The sequence below is a fragment of the Vigna radiata genome, chromosome 9, assembly GCF_000741045.1.
Source record: "Vigna radiata var. radiata cultivar VC1973A chromosome 9, Vradiata_ver6, whole genome shotgun sequence".
NCBI lineage: Eukaryota > Viridiplantae > Streptophyta > Magnoliopsida > Fabales > Fabaceae > Vigna > Vigna radiata.
In genome coordinates, this window is record NC_028359.1 from 2,064,284 (window position 1) to 2,079,225 (window position 14,942).

General features: G+C 32.9%; 3 protein-coding genes across 5 annotated transcripts; 1 reads left to right on the top strand and 2 right to left on the bottom strand.

The window, feature by feature from the left end:
- Nucleotides 1–1,725: 1,725 nt before the first annotated feature.
- LOC106774041 (eukaryotic initiation factor 4A-10) lies at nucleotides 1,726–5,111 on the bottom strand. Of its 2 annotated transcripts, none has more exons than XM_014660852.2 (5): nucleotides 4,932–5,111; nucleotides 4,124–4,193; nucleotides 3,907–4,013; nucleotides 2,980–3,410; nucleotides 1,726–2,558 (listed from the first exon to the last, which is right to left on the bottom strand). In XM_014660852.2, exons 2-5 carry the CDS (start codon nucleotides 4,189–4,191, stop codon nucleotides 1,923–1,925), a joined length of 1,242 nt encoding a protein of 413 aa, XP_014516338.1. In that variant the 5' UTR covers nucleotides 4,192–4,193; nucleotides 4,932–5,111; the 3' UTR covers nucleotides 1,726–1,922. The 2 variants fall into 2 exon arrangements, with proteins under 2 accessions (XP_014516338.1, XP_014516339.1); XM_014660853.2 differs by having other exon boundaries at nucleotides 4,124–4,211.
- Nucleotides 5,112–7,452: 2,341 nt separating this feature from the next.
- LOC106774040 (glycylpeptide N-tetradecanoyltransferase 1) lies at nucleotides 7,453–10,839 on the top strand. Of its 2 annotated transcripts, XM_022786265.1 has the most exons (3): nucleotides 7,453–7,583; nucleotides 9,066–10,308; nucleotides 10,659–10,839. In XM_022786265.1, the coding sequence occupies exons 2-3, from the start codon at nucleotides 9,090–9,092 to the stop codon at nucleotides 10,721–10,723; spliced, it is 1,284 nt and encodes a 427-aa protein (XP_022641986.1). In that variant the 5' UTR covers nucleotides 7,453–7,583; nucleotides 9,066–9,089; the 3' UTR covers nucleotides 10,724–10,839. The 2 variants fall into 2 exon arrangements, with proteins under 2 accessions (XP_022641986.1, XP_014516337.1); XM_014660851.2 differs by lacking the exon at nucleotides 10,659–10,839 and having other exon boundaries at nucleotides 9,066–10,606.
- A 987-nt stretch (nucleotides 10,840–11,826) lies between these two features.
- LOC106773642 (telomere repeat-binding factor 4) lies at nucleotides 11,827–14,495 on the bottom strand. The gene is made up of 6 exons (XM_014660371.2): nucleotides 14,170–14,495; nucleotides 13,855–14,072; nucleotides 13,543–13,627; nucleotides 12,941–13,024; nucleotides 12,207–12,510; nucleotides 11,827–12,121 (listed from the first exon to the last, which is right to left on the bottom strand). Exons 1-6 carry the CDS (start codon nucleotides 14,317–14,319, stop codon nucleotides 12,090–12,092), a joined length of 873 nt encoding a protein of 290 aa, XP_014515857.1. The 5' UTR covers nucleotides 14,320–14,495; the 3' UTR covers nucleotides 11,827–12,089.
- Nucleotides 14,496–14,942: the final 447 nt, after the last annotated feature.

Below are 14,942 nucleotides of genomic sequence, written 5' to 3' on the forward strand. Positions count from 1 at the left end.
CCAGAACTTTTATGTTCAGATGGAACTTGTTGATACCACTTGTTGGATTTATGGAAGAGGAAGTTTATTGAGAAATACAACATCTATTAGACGTGAACCTAATCACATAAAAGATTGATACCACTGTATCCAAAACTTTAAGACAATAAAATAATAGATCTTCAATTTCATATAGCGCTCTACTTTCTCATTTCTGTTGAACGTGAAATTTAGACTCGTTTGAAATCATAGCAGAACCTACTTCCTCAACTTTTAAGTCTCTCTAACTGATTATAGTACTAGAGATCAAGATTCTACATTTTCATTATGGCTTTTGAATCTGGTGTTATGCACATAAGTGGATAAAAAACATAAGTATTGAAGAGATTAGACATTCATGTGTATATAAAGTGAATGTGTGACAGAGGAGGCTCCCCCATGCCTGTTATATATTTTACAAAATCCCCAAGACCAAGCAAAACACTCTGATTTTTTTAGTCAGTTGTGGTCCACACTCCACATCTTAAATAGTATCTTAAAATCTAATAAATCATCCCACATGTTTCTGTCTTTGGCATCACCAATCTGGGTGAAAATTTCAAGTACTTATATATATATATATGAAAACAGAAAGCTTGAAATTATTGGCAAAAGGCATGGAAAATGTTTTCAAGTGTAGTTATTTACATCTAATAAGAAAAATGACTTTAATATGATTCATTAATGTAGCTACCTGCCAAAATGAAATTATTGTATCAACCAAAGAAAATTCGTACAAGAAACTAACAGATTTTATAGTCTTCTGTTCTTCTGGTAGCATTCAAGTCAGTAATTTCAATACCAGAAGTTTCTTCTTTTTCTTGAGCTGATTTTAGAGTTCTGTACCAAACTTCATCTTGAAGTTTTGGTGGAAAGTGCATAGTATTATTCGTTATTAGTATTATCAGTGGCAGTACCTACCATTGAAACAATCCTTTTCATACTAACTGATACGATATTATTCTCGTGCTGTCATTTTCTTAACCTTACTTTAATAATTCAGCACTGAAAGTAATGTTTGAATTGTATAGATTCGGAGTAAATATATCTTTTTATCATTGGCGTGAGCATTTTTTAAAAATAAAAATTTGGGAACATACTCCAATTCTCTTGTGCAGTGTTTGGTTCACATCTGAAACGTACGTTAAGAAATCATGTTTAAGCAGTTTTAAAGCTACTTCCAGTTCTTTCAATCTATGGAATGAAGGGTTTGCAATTTTTGGAGAAACTTGGTCACAACACAACACAGAAAATAATTATGTGTTGTTAAAATATAATAAAATATGCAATGTACTGTGTAATATAATAAATGAAATAAAAAACCAACTATCTAAGAAAAAATATAATGCATTTTTTCTTGATAGAATTTGTTTCAAATTTTGAATTAAAAATTTAGAATCAAAAATTAAAAAAGAACATAAGGCGATCTACAACAGTTAAAAGATCAAATATCTTTAATCAACATTATATTCTTTTATATAAGGTATTGGAGATTATTCAATTAATCAAAGGTTTATTTGCTTATTTGTTATTAATCTGTTTTGATTCATAATCTAACATGCCACACTATTATATATGTGTTTAATTTTCAAGACTGTTATATTAAATATAGTTAACAGAAATCTGGTTTAAAAGTTGCATGCTCAAAAGATTTGCAATGGAAACAGACAGTGCTGCACAAAAAGAAATACAGATAAGACAATAAAGTAAATGCAGGCTTCAAACAACAACCTGCTAATTAATTGATTGATTAAACAAAATTTATAGAATCCAATACAAATAGCATCAGATCATATGTCTTTGATCTCTAATGTGGATAAAATATATAAAGAGAGAGAGAATGAGCACAAGATAACAATAGAAAGAGAGGCCTGATGACTTAATAGAGAACAAAAATTAACTCATCAGAGCAAATCAGCAACATTTGATGGCAGCTCCTCTACAGTCACATTGTAGAACTTCTGAATATCAGACAGCATTCTGGAATCATCAGCTGTGACAAAGTTTATAGCAACTCCTTTTCTTCCAAACCGGCCACTACGGCCTATGCGGTGGAGATAGTTTTCAGGCTGGGTTGGCAGATCATAGTTTATGACCAGAGACACTTGTTGCACATCTATACCACGGGCCAGAAGGTCGGTGGTAATGAGAACTCGAGACGAGCCGGACCGGAATTCACGCATGATGATGTCACGCGTGTTTTGGTCCATGTCACCATGGGTGGCAGAGACCGTGTGGTCATTGCTTCGCATCTTATCAGTGAGCCAGTCGACCTTGCGCCTGGTGTTCACAAAAATGACACTTTGGGTGATAGCCAGAGTCTCATAAAGGTCACATAATGTCTCTAGCTTCCACTCTTCCTTGTCAACATTGACATAAAACTGTTTGATACCCTCCAGGGTCAGTTCATCGCGCTTTACCAAGATTCTCACTGGCTTATTCATGAACTTCCTTGTAATCTCAAGGGCTTCTGGTGGCATTGTAGCAGAGAAAACCCCAACCTGAATTTTGGATGGTAGCAGCTGGAAGATGTCATAGATCTGCAACACCAACCAACATATTCTCAATGTCATGAATGAAAATACACAAACTTATACCTTTCTCACGGATACGAATTTTGATTGAAGAACAGAAAATTCCTGTGTCCAGTCCAGATAAACAAATATTGTATTTTGTCTCATAACCCTCCCCATCTATGTCATGCATTCAAATTAAGCTAGATTGGAGGTAATAAGTGCAATATACCATATTATAGATTCCTATAGAAGATAATGAGCATAGGCCTTCACTGCATAAAGGTTTTGGACAGTAATTAATCTATTTGTGCTTTATAAACATAAGGGAATTCACACCTCAAACTTCCAGGATATTTGCCAACAAAAGAGATAAGATAATCAACAAGTACATGAGAACCAAGATTGGTGCATCAATTAAATTGCGGAAACTAGTCAGAACAAAAACCTGATCCTTGAAACCTCGTGAAAGCATTTCATCAGCCTCATCCAAAACAAACATCTTTATGTAATCTGGGCGGAGAGACTGCCTCCGCAGCATGTCAAACACACGGCCAGGAGTGCCAACAACAGTGTGAACACCAGCTTGGAGAATGCGCTGATCCTCACGAACACTTGTCCCACCAACACATGCATGAACTTTAACACCCAGGTAATCGCCAAGAGCTCTCATAACTTTTTCAATCTGCTGTGCTAGCTCCCTTGTTGGTGCCAAAACCAAAGCCTGGCACTGAACCAATCCATAATCAAGCTGCTGCAAAATTCCAGAACAGAATGTTGCTGTCTTTCCTGTTCCAGATTGAGCCTGCTGAATCACATCCAGACCCTTGCAGAAAGGAACAATTCCTCGTTGCTGGATTGCAGAAGGCCTCTCAAAACCTTAAGAACAATAATAAAACACCAACACATCATTTTGTGATAACAGAAGCAAGAGTAACAATAATACTTTTAGAAGTACATCATCAATATCCTCACGAAATATCTAATCAGTTTCAAAACAATTAAAATCTGAAGATTATATTCATTTACCTTATACCCACATTGTTTTGTTGTCTTCCAATAAGTACATAGGGTAAATTTTAAATACAAAACTGCAGTCATAAATATGTAACGAAAAAGGTTTATGCTAATTTAACATGTACACTCTGAATCATGTCAAAGTATAACCACTCCCAATCCTTGATCATTGGGAATAAAAACACAACAATAAATTTAAATGACTTTTAATGAAACTAGATATAACTTCAATCAATCTGCCACAAATTAATTTATTTATCCATTTAATTGAATGCTAAAGAGTCTCAAAGAGCATTTGGGTAAAATAACAAATATGAATAAGCACTTAGACTAAGAGGGTCAATCTGCCAGTAGATACCATAAGCATATATGCCTCGCAGAAGATTTTCTTGTAATCCCATTGCATCAAAACTGTCGTAGACTTCATCATAAGACGTAAAGAATTCTTGCCCATCAGTGGAAAGCCTGTGTATTTAATTTGCAAGACAATAACAGATATAGTAAATTAATAATTAATTAATAAATAACAAAAGCATTACAATACTACAAGTGAAGAGTACAGTACAGGAACTTACAATTCAGTCATCTTAGCATCATATTGGCGACCATCAAATTGTGTTCCTTCTGGAGCCAAACCTGCCATAACTGGAAAAGGCGAAACCTCTGTCAAAAAGCAAGACCATACACTCAAATAATAAGGCGAAACTGAAAAAAATAACAAAGGAATAGTTGCAAAACAATACAAGAACCAAATATCATACAAATAACTAAACCACCAAGCCTCCACTAGGAGTTTCTACTGGACATAACAAAAAAAAAGACATCATCCACTGGACACATTTAACAGATGAGCCAAACTAGAAATACACACAGGAAGAAGTGCAAGCATCAAACTTCTCTTTGTCTCTGATGTCAGGAGATTCACAAGGGAAAAAAGGATATATATCATAACCAAAAAACAGATCTTTCAGTGTCAAATATCAACTTTGCCCACTCCTCCATGATTCAGTTTAACAGTGACAAAATCAAACTTAAACTAAACAACAAAAACAAAGTGATCATTGAAAACTTAAGTTCGCTTAGTGTATAACATTTCGCAGCACCAGAAAACAAATCAACATATCATTCTGCTGATAAAAAGAAAAAGAAAAAAAAAAAAAAAAACTATCAGACATGCACTACCCCCGCAATCTCTTAAATCTAAAAACACGATCTTTTTGTCCGGGAGCTTAACACATAAATAAATAACGAATCACAAACTTCTGGGTAGAATTAAAATGAGAAAAAAAACATAGATCACCCCCAGATTCATAGCAGAGAAATAGAATGAACAATGAATAATTTATGAAATCGAAAAAAAAGAAAAAAAAACAAGATAGATACCTGGTGAAAGCTTGAAGGGTTGATATTGGAATAAGGAAAGAGAAAAAAGAGCAAAGGGGTAACTCCTCGGATCTGCACCGTGGAGTTAAAGGGAGGCGAAAGAGAGGGAGAGGGAGTGTTATAGGAACGAGGAAGGCAGGGGCAGAACAGTAAATATAACTTTCCACGTTTACCCTTTCAGATGCCTTCTGGGATCAATCGATATTCATAAATAACATCTTTTTTTATTTCTATTTTCTTCTTTTATTTTGATTTGATATTATTGATATAAGATAATGAAATAGAAACGTCATCTGATAGGATGCTACAAGGGAATTTTTTTATTTATTCTAAAAATGACTAATAAAAATACTTCAAAAACATTTTCATTTAAAATAACTATTTTAGTTTCTATGTAAATAAACAGTGTCAATTTTATAATGCAATATTAAAAATAAAGTGAGTGATATTTTTAAAATATTTTTAAAATAAGTTGTACAAAATATCATTGCTATATATAAGATGATTTTTTTAATATTTAAAATAAACGGAGTAATATTTTTAAAATAAGTTGTATAGAAGATATTCTTATCATTTACTGTTTATAACTTTTTAGTATACCTATTTATTTTCCAATTTCATCTTTTACATATTTTTTAAACTGAAATAATTATTTTTAAGTAATTATTTGTTCAAATTTAATCTTTTTTTCATGTAACCATTTTTTAAAACTTAACTACTCTTTTAATTAAAAAAATACTACAAAATAAATAAAAACTATTCAAATTATTCTATATTTAATTTTATAGTTATAATAATAACAATAATAATAATTTTACTACCTTTTATTATCATAAAAAAAAAGTAAATACACATAACATATATATTTTCACTAGTCTACATATAAGTGATTTTATTTACACTTTATTCATTCATATTTATAATAACTTTTAATATTAAAGACCGGAAATCGACATTTTTTAGGTTAAATACGTTTTATATCTTCAAAAAAATTATTACGAAAAAAAGTGTGCTGATTTCCTAAACTATATTTTATTTTTTTATGAAATTCAATGTAAACTATCTTTGTCTATAAATAATATGCAAATGTTATATTTTAATGTATTATAAAATTTCATGTGAAAAACTAGAGCCGTCAAAATAGGTCACAATCTACAAGCCAATTCGGTCCGTCACGGGTTTGGGCGGGGTTGGGTTTGAAAAATACAATCAATTTATATGTGGTCAGATTTCAACCCGGCTCATTTAGACCCGGCTCATGCGGGTTGAACCCGTGGTTAGCCCACCAACCCACTCACCTAATTTTATTTTTTTAATTTATTATTTTATTTATGAAACCCTAAAAACTAGAATATATTTCTTCACTTATTATGTATACCAAAAAAAGTAACCTATGCTCTCACAAATCACGGTACTTGCTCTCATTTGACGGTGCTCTCACCCTCACTTCACTTCTTCAAGGAGCAGGTAAAACACCCTTCCTTTTTTTCTTCTCTTTTCTCCACATTTTTTTTCTCACTTCTCTTTCTTTTTTTTTTCAAAAACCCTATAATGACAAAAATAGGGGTTTGCGAATTTGGTTTTTTGTTCTGGGGGATTTGAAGACATGGGAATATTTTTTCATGTTCTGACATGCATGTATAAGATTTTGTTCATTTTATTTAAACAATTTGAGTATACATTATTTGAACAAGCTCTTTTTGATATCTTTGAATCTGGGAAATTATGTTACAGATTAAACTATTAATTTTTTGTTGATGTTGTTGACTACTAGTTCTTTTTTTTTTACTAATATTTTTTTATTGATTGTCGGAATTGTTCGATATTAGGAAAATCTTTATTAAGGGTTACAAAAAGAACAAAAAATGATGAATATAAAAAACTTATTTGTATGTTTTTTGTGTTTGTTTTTGAACATTTGGATTATATTGTACTTTTTATTATTATTTTGAATTGTCTTTAACATAATTTTTTGGGAGTGAAAATTGTTTAAATTTAAATTGCAGAAAGTTTGTATTTTTTTTTTATTTTAAAAAAATGTAATTAAATGGGCTAGTGAGCCAACCCGTTTACCCACAAACCCGTGGTGGGTCGGGCCAGGTTCAAGTTTTTCTGGCTCGCTAATAAATGAGCTGGGTTGGGTTCGCTCACTAAGTGACCAACCCGTGGTGGACCGGGCCGGATTATCCGTTTTAACAGTTCTATGAAAAACAATATATATATATATATATATATATATATATATATATATATATATATATATATATATATATATATAAATATAATTTATTAGACATAATGTTTTACATTGACTCATAAAATACAAAGACTAAATATTTTATAATTTAGTTTAAAAATAAAACAATTTTTAATAATAGTTTAAAGACAAGAAATACATTTATTTCAATTTTTTTTAATAATATAGGTGCAAGAAGCAATTAGGGGGTGAAAGAAGGAATTTTCCACTGAGAATAGGCTCGTCTAGGAAAACTGTTTATGGGCCTGGCCCATTGGATGGTTTTAGCAAAGGCCTGAAGTAGGGAACCAAACCCCTTTGTCTATGTGAGCATCGGAATCTCAGGAAATCGGCCACAGTTTTGGTTGATTCCATTCTTCTCCTTCTTCTGCTGCTTCACTCGTTCAAACTCTCAGGTAAATTCACTCATTACTAATTACTTTAATCAAAATCCTGATCAAGCTCATCTGAATTTGCTACCATTCAGATGCTCTGAGCCTTCTTCGTTTTCACTTCATTTCCCTTTTTCAAAATTGCTTTAGATATAATCAGATGAACATATATGTATATATATATATATATATATATATATATATATATTCAAGCTTTGCTGTTTGGTCATGTGTTCTGAACATGCTTTCTAGTTTTTGTGCCAAAGAAATGAAAATGGAGTTGGGTTATTGAACAGTTGTGTTGGACTTTTATATGACTAAAATAGTGAATACAGGAAGGGGATAACCCTTGTCGTATAAACTAGTTTTTGGAGTTTAATTAAGCCCAACTTCAAATTCTAAGAAATAAAAATATAAAATTGTTTGCTAAAAATGGACTCACTGGACTTGGTTGGAAGCTCGACAGATTGAATTAGTTGAGTCAGGTAAAGTTTTGGTTAGGTGTTCTGCCTTCCGATGAATAGAGGAACACTTTTGCACCTCTCAGTGCTAAGGAAAACTTTATCTTCTTTTATCAAATTGTTGGAATATAGTCATTTGTCTTTCAGATTACTGTTCTAAGAAAATTGCAGACGGTTGTCTCTGGATCACCTGAAGAAGCCTGATGGGAATGGATCCTCTAGTCAGTGTTAATTTTGCGTTGGACTATAATGGATCTCCGACTATTGGTTGGGGGATATTTTTGGTGCAAACCAAAAAACAAAACAATGGATCTTGTTGTTTGGTGTTGAATTTTGTAATCCTTTTTTGAAGAGGAATGTTGGAAACTTTAATTCTGTTGAATTGTTGATTATTGGAAATTTTACTTTTTCCTATTCTGTTATCATACGGAATTCTATTTGTGAAGTGTACTAGATTTCAATTTGGATATTTTATCCTCTGCATACCAAAAGCCAAAGCTAATTTTACTTGTTTCACTGAAGTAGCAGTTTCCAACTAGAACATGTCGCTTTAAAAATTCAAGCTTGCTTCAAGTATCTTAATAGTGGCTATGCAAAGTAAATTCATGATGGCCCATGCTGATTAAATTGTGCCCAAGTTGTTAACTTGTTATGTGAAAATACCTATCATTATCTTTAGTGCAACTTTGATCCCATCAAATATGCATTTCATAGTATGACATCTTGTTTCACCTACATGTGTATCTCTCATTTCAAAGAATACTTTCAGCAATAACTCAAGTTTCTTTAAGAGTTAAGTTGTATGTTTTGCCCCTTTGAAATGAGAAAGGGAGATAGCCTGCAGACATTTGTATTTCTTTTTTTGGCCCACACTGCATCTTGGCTTTTAATTGTCTCATAAAGATCAAGTGGCCAGTATTTAACTCTAAATATTAGTTTGGGTTTATATTATATATATATATATATATATATATATATATATATATAAATATGTGCTTTGTCCTACTAAATTTATTTACTGAAAAATCTTTATTTTGTCTTTCAGACCGCTATTTTGAAAGCATTTTAAATGGTTGACAGCAATCCTTCCTCTGGATCACCTGAAGAAACACAAAATCCAAACCCGGATGGGAATGCACCAGCTGAAAGTGATCTTGCATTGGATAATTTAGTACAAAAAGTTCAAGAATCTCTCTCCCTGGAAAAAAGACATAAATTTTGGGAAACCCAACCTGTTGGGCAGTTCAAGGATATAGGAGACTCCAGTTTGTCAGAAGGCCCTATTGAACTTCCAACCCCTTTATCTGAGGTCAGACAAGAACCTTACAACCTTCCTGACCAGTATGAATGGGTTACTTGTGACATCAACTCCGAGGACATGTGTGATGAAGTATACAACCTTCTTGCTCATAATTATGTTGAGGACGATGAGAACATGTTTCGATTTAAGTACTCGAAGGAATTTCTGCGCTGGGCTCTGCAACCTCCTGGATATTTTAGGAGTTGGCATATAGGTGTTCGTGTTAAAAGTACCAAGAAGATGGTTGCTTTCATAACAGGTATTCCTGCTAGGATCCGTGTTCGTGATGAGGTTGTTCATATGGCAGAGATCAATTTCCTGTGTGTCCATAAGAAACTTAGAACAAAGAGGCTTGCTCCTGTCATGATCAAAGAGGTGACCAGGAGGGTGCACCTGGAAAATATGTGGCAGGCAGCTTATACTGCTGGAGTAATTCTTCCTACACCGATAGCAACTTGTCAATACTGGCACAGATCTTTGAACCCCAAGAAGCTAATTGATGTTGGTTTCTCTCGGCTTGGTGCACGGATGACAATGAGTCGAACCATCAAGCTTTACAAGCTGCCAGAATCAACAGTAACCCCAGGGTTCAGAAAAATGGAAATTCATGATGTTCCCGCAGTTACAAGGCTAATTAGGACTTATTTAAGCCATTTTGTTGTTGCACCCGATTTTGATGAAAATGATGTGGAGCATTGGCTTCTGCCAAAGGAAGATGTTATTGATAGTTATCTAGTTGAAAGTCCCGAAACTCATGAGGTCACTGACTTCTGTAGTTTTTACACACTTCCTTCTACTATTCTTGGTCACCCTAGTTATTCACTTCTGAAAGCAGCATATTCATTCTATAATGTTTCCACTGTCACCCCTTTGCTTCAGCTGATGAATGATGCTCTCATTGTCGCAAAACAGAAGGATTATGATGTTTTCAATGCATTGGATGTCATGCAGAATGAGACCTTTTTGAGGGATCTCAAGTTTGGACCAGGTGATGGAAAACTTCATTATTATCTTTACAACTACCGAATAAGGCATGCATTGAAGCCGTCAGAGCTTGGGCTTGTGCTTCTGTAGTCTAACTTTTTTAAATTTGTCATGTTATGCATGATTTGGGATTCTTGGTGGTTTTGTTGTAGACATTGTATGGTTGCGAATTATGTGGTGATCAAGGTAGACCTTAAATTTTGTTTTTACATTTGAGCAAACAAGTTTTACAAAGACCTTGGAGGCAAACCTGTGATGATGCCACAGACTGGTATAACTTACGGATTTCTAGTTCCTGTTTATTTGTCTTTTGTGCTGACTTATATGTTTGTCTTCTAATATTTTTTTCTGCAGAGCTTGGGATTTTGTTACTGGACTGTAAGAGCAGCAGAGTAATAGCTTATTTTACTGCATGTTAGCCATCTCAACATGTATTTGAACAGTGTCATTGGATTCCTCTTTCCTCAGGTTTCTCAAAATCTTGAAATTTTAATGATAGAACACGTCACTTTATGAAGCCGCTAAGAATTATGTCAACTACATTTCGAAGGACATCTAAAAAAATATCTTTAAAGTGTGGTTTGAAAACTTTAAAAAGCATCAAAATTTAATATTTAGCACATCAATCTTCAATTATAATGATAAAGGCGAATGAAATTATTGCATTTACATTTAATTGATAAAAATAACCTGTATTAAAAATGAGCACTGTCAAACTTATTTGATATTCAATTAGGAAAACCTTTTCCAAATTTCAAAATTTAAAATAAATATCATTAGATAATTTAAAATTAAAAATACCTATTGTCCACATCCAATTGAAATATTAATAAATATTAAAAATATTTGCAATTTGATTGTTTAAATTTTTATCAAAAAATCACTACAAACAAATATCAAAATCAGATACACAATTTTGGTGTATTTAATATAAAATCTTAATCATACTAATATTTTACAGGTGTATACTTCAATTACTTCAAAAGTATAAACTAAACCATAGAAAAATGTTGATGGTTTAATAACCTTAACATCACCCATAGCTATCTTATGTTTCAATTTCACTTTCAAATAAAAGAATTACATAGGATGGATAAATTCTAGACCACTAAAGCCAAGACACAAGAATGTTGATTGTGCTTTGGAAGAAGCCTCGAGTTGCTGGTGAACTCTCTGGCGGTGCTTAATTTCGTGAAAACCAAAAGAAAGGTGGAAGATGGTAACCCTAATTTGGATTTTAATTTTTAGAATTTTTTTTAATTATATCTGGGTGGTGCTTTGATTATAATCCCTTTTTAATCACAATTTATCAATTAATCACAGCACTGACGTCACATATCACTCAGTTTTTTGCACAGATTTAACACCGTTATTCAATTTTAACGGTAGGGGTTAATTTGTTTGAAATTAATATTTTTAAGGACCCAATTGGAAAGTTTTAAAAGAAAGGGACCAAAATGGGAATACTTTACGAAAATAGGGACGCCTAAATGATTTTAACCTTTATATTACAATGCTAAAAAAACATAAATAAGTCTGTTGTATAAACTTTGGTTCCAAATCTGGACAGATTTGGTGGACCAACAATGTTTCTAAGGAATAGAAAATATGCACGGCCTACAAACATGACTTTCCATACAAATTTTAGGAATAAAAATTGTTAAATGAATCTGATACAATACACCCAAAAAATGATAAATATCTATCTCATTGAATCAACAAAATTTTAGATATAGAAATCAACATCAAGTTGAATCTATTCATAGACCTTTTTCGATGACCATCTTAAGCCAAGAGGATAATTTCACCACGGGAACCTGCATGAGTAGACCCACAAGATCAATGGTAATAAAAAACAATCAAAAGGATTAAAAAAATCACAAATTAGCTCATCTATAGTACATTGTTCATATATGTCTTTTGCTAACTGCAACATTGAATCACTATGTTCAACCAACAATGATATTTTTTCTGCCTCCTTTACTGCTTCCGCAGCCAGATATGATTTACTTTCAGCATCAGCAACTCTGTAGGCTGCAGTATCGGCAGCTTCCTTTATTGTCTCATTAGATGCCGTAATGACAGACGCTGAGCTTTGCCGTTCTGGTTGTGGTTGTAGTTGCCGTGGCTTGACATCCTTTGATCTAGGTCGAGGTGATTTTGTCCCGGAGGCAACATCCCTTTTTATTTTGTAACAATTTTGTACCTGTAGATGGTAAAGAGTAAATTAATCCTACAAGACGGAAAACAAGCTTCAAGCTTCACGAACATTAACTTAAATATGACATTTATGCTTGCATGGAAAGTCCCCTGCGAAAGTGAGCCTATAGCCTATTGGAAGAAGAGAAACATAAAGAGTCCTAAAAATGGACGTGGCAATACACAGTACAAGGTATGATGATTGTGTAGAAATAAATGTGCTAATATTTTAGATCACATTACTAATTGCTTTATGATTACCTAAATATACCAATAGTCAATAAATGATTATTACAATTTCAAAAGTGTTCACATGTGTGTGTCCAGTAGTTCAAACAGTAAGAAAAAAGCCCCAAACCCATTGTACCAAGGCTCACACTCAACTCTAATATGCAATAAAGTAAAATCACCAATTCACCATATTGAAAATATATTACCTTTTCAAGTTTCCCTTGACTAACAAGCCTCCTCAACCTTGTACTTAATGCCCTTCTAAAATTTTGAGGAACCTGATGCTTTTGCTGCAGTATTATGCGTAGTGCTTGTTACAAATTAAATTCTCAAATAAAAATACTTAAAACAAACTGATAATATAGACAATAAGCAAACCATATTAAAGTAATTTTCTTATTCCCCTCTTCACCACAAAAAAGGAGCAGGGCCTAAACAAAATCATTAGCAGGGTCTTGGAGTTCAAAAATTGATCTTAAATACCCAAATGTAAGTGAAGATGACAAAGGGATGAGTTAGGGTTGTTACCACCCAAAATATTTATACATTGATAGACAAAAAATTGTTGATTACTCTCCAATAAGACTGCTTTGGTAAGTCAGAAAACTTAAAAAAAAGCTGGAACTAAAATCTCCAGATCTATAGAATTACATATGGAAAGTGACATGCTTTTCCATTCTAGGTTTTGAAATGTAAAACCCATATCATATAATCTCAAAAACAAGTATTCTTCTAACGACTTTACAAAATATATATAGTGTATTGACAAATATTATCGAAACATTGGTAACAAAGATCTTCATCTGACCTCGATGAAACTAACAATGGCATTTAGGTCAGATCCATTATTATCTTTTAGTGCTGATAGAGCCTCAAAAACCATTGCATTATACCTGATAAAAGAACAAAAGTATGGACAGACAGCTCCTCAGATTATGATCTTAATTAGCAGAACAAATAGGTTGCCACTTTTCATATTCATAATAAAAGAATTCAAATTTGTAATTGGAAGGTCAATGAATGTAAACAATAATGACTGCAACACTGCTAATACAACATCAAACATCTGTTAACTGGCACAAATTAAAAAAGAGAACAATACATAGTGCTATTTTCATACCTCGGAGGGTTTTTGACATCTTGGTCATTCGGAGAAGAATCAAGGGCGGCGACCTCAGTCCTTGTGTTTTGAGAAGCAGGAGGGGCGTTTTGAGGAGCGGTGGAGGAGGTGGCAGCAGTAGTAGGTGGAGGAGGAGGAAGAGCCTTGAGCTTGGGAACCCTAGGTTTGTCTTTGGAGCCTTGAGAACCGTTACTGACGCTCAAATTCCGCCATTTGTCCTGAAAGAGGAGGAATTGTAAGAACCCTAACCCTAACCCAAACCCAATTATAATAAGATTGAAGAAAAGAAAAGGTGTTCGGGGTTAAAGGATTTACCTTGAGGTCGATGTTGGAACGAGAAGTGAGGAAAGGGGCGAATTGAGGATCTTTGAGAATGTTCTTCCACTTTCCGGGACCGTGCTTTTCAACTCCGGCGATGAGCGCGTCTTCTTCGTCTTGAGTCCATTTCTGCTTCTGATTCCCCATTCACATTCACATTCAACTCAAAATCACACTTCCCTTTCCTTCTTCACTAATTCATCTCATTCCTATCTCAACTCAACATGAATTCAGGCTTCTCTTTCCTTCTTCACTGCTTCAGCTCGTTCATGTCTTCAACTTTCATACATTTTAGATTCAAAACTTCAAAAATTAATAATCTAATCATGTTAATTTCTTTTACATACTTAAATTTGATACGTGAACAAAATTTAACTTTTAAATTTAATTCCAAATAATGTTTTATTGAATTCATTATTTCGCTTTGCATTTGGTAATATGCACAAATAGATTTTACTTGGGAGAAGAAATTATGAATATTTGCATTTTTGTGAATTTTTCCCAATTGCAATTTTGTGACCAATTATTATTATTATTAGTTTATTAATTGATCATCAATTTTTTTTATAATATCATTATAATTATTTTTAATTTCATGTTTCTTATCAATTTGTTAAATGTGTATAACATAACATATACTAAAAACATTACAAAAATAATAACAATAATAATACGTTAAAAATTAAATAACTTTATAATGTATACAAACTCTTGAACTTCTGGATTATCCAATTCACAAACTTTCTGAATCAGTCTATCCAGAATCTTCC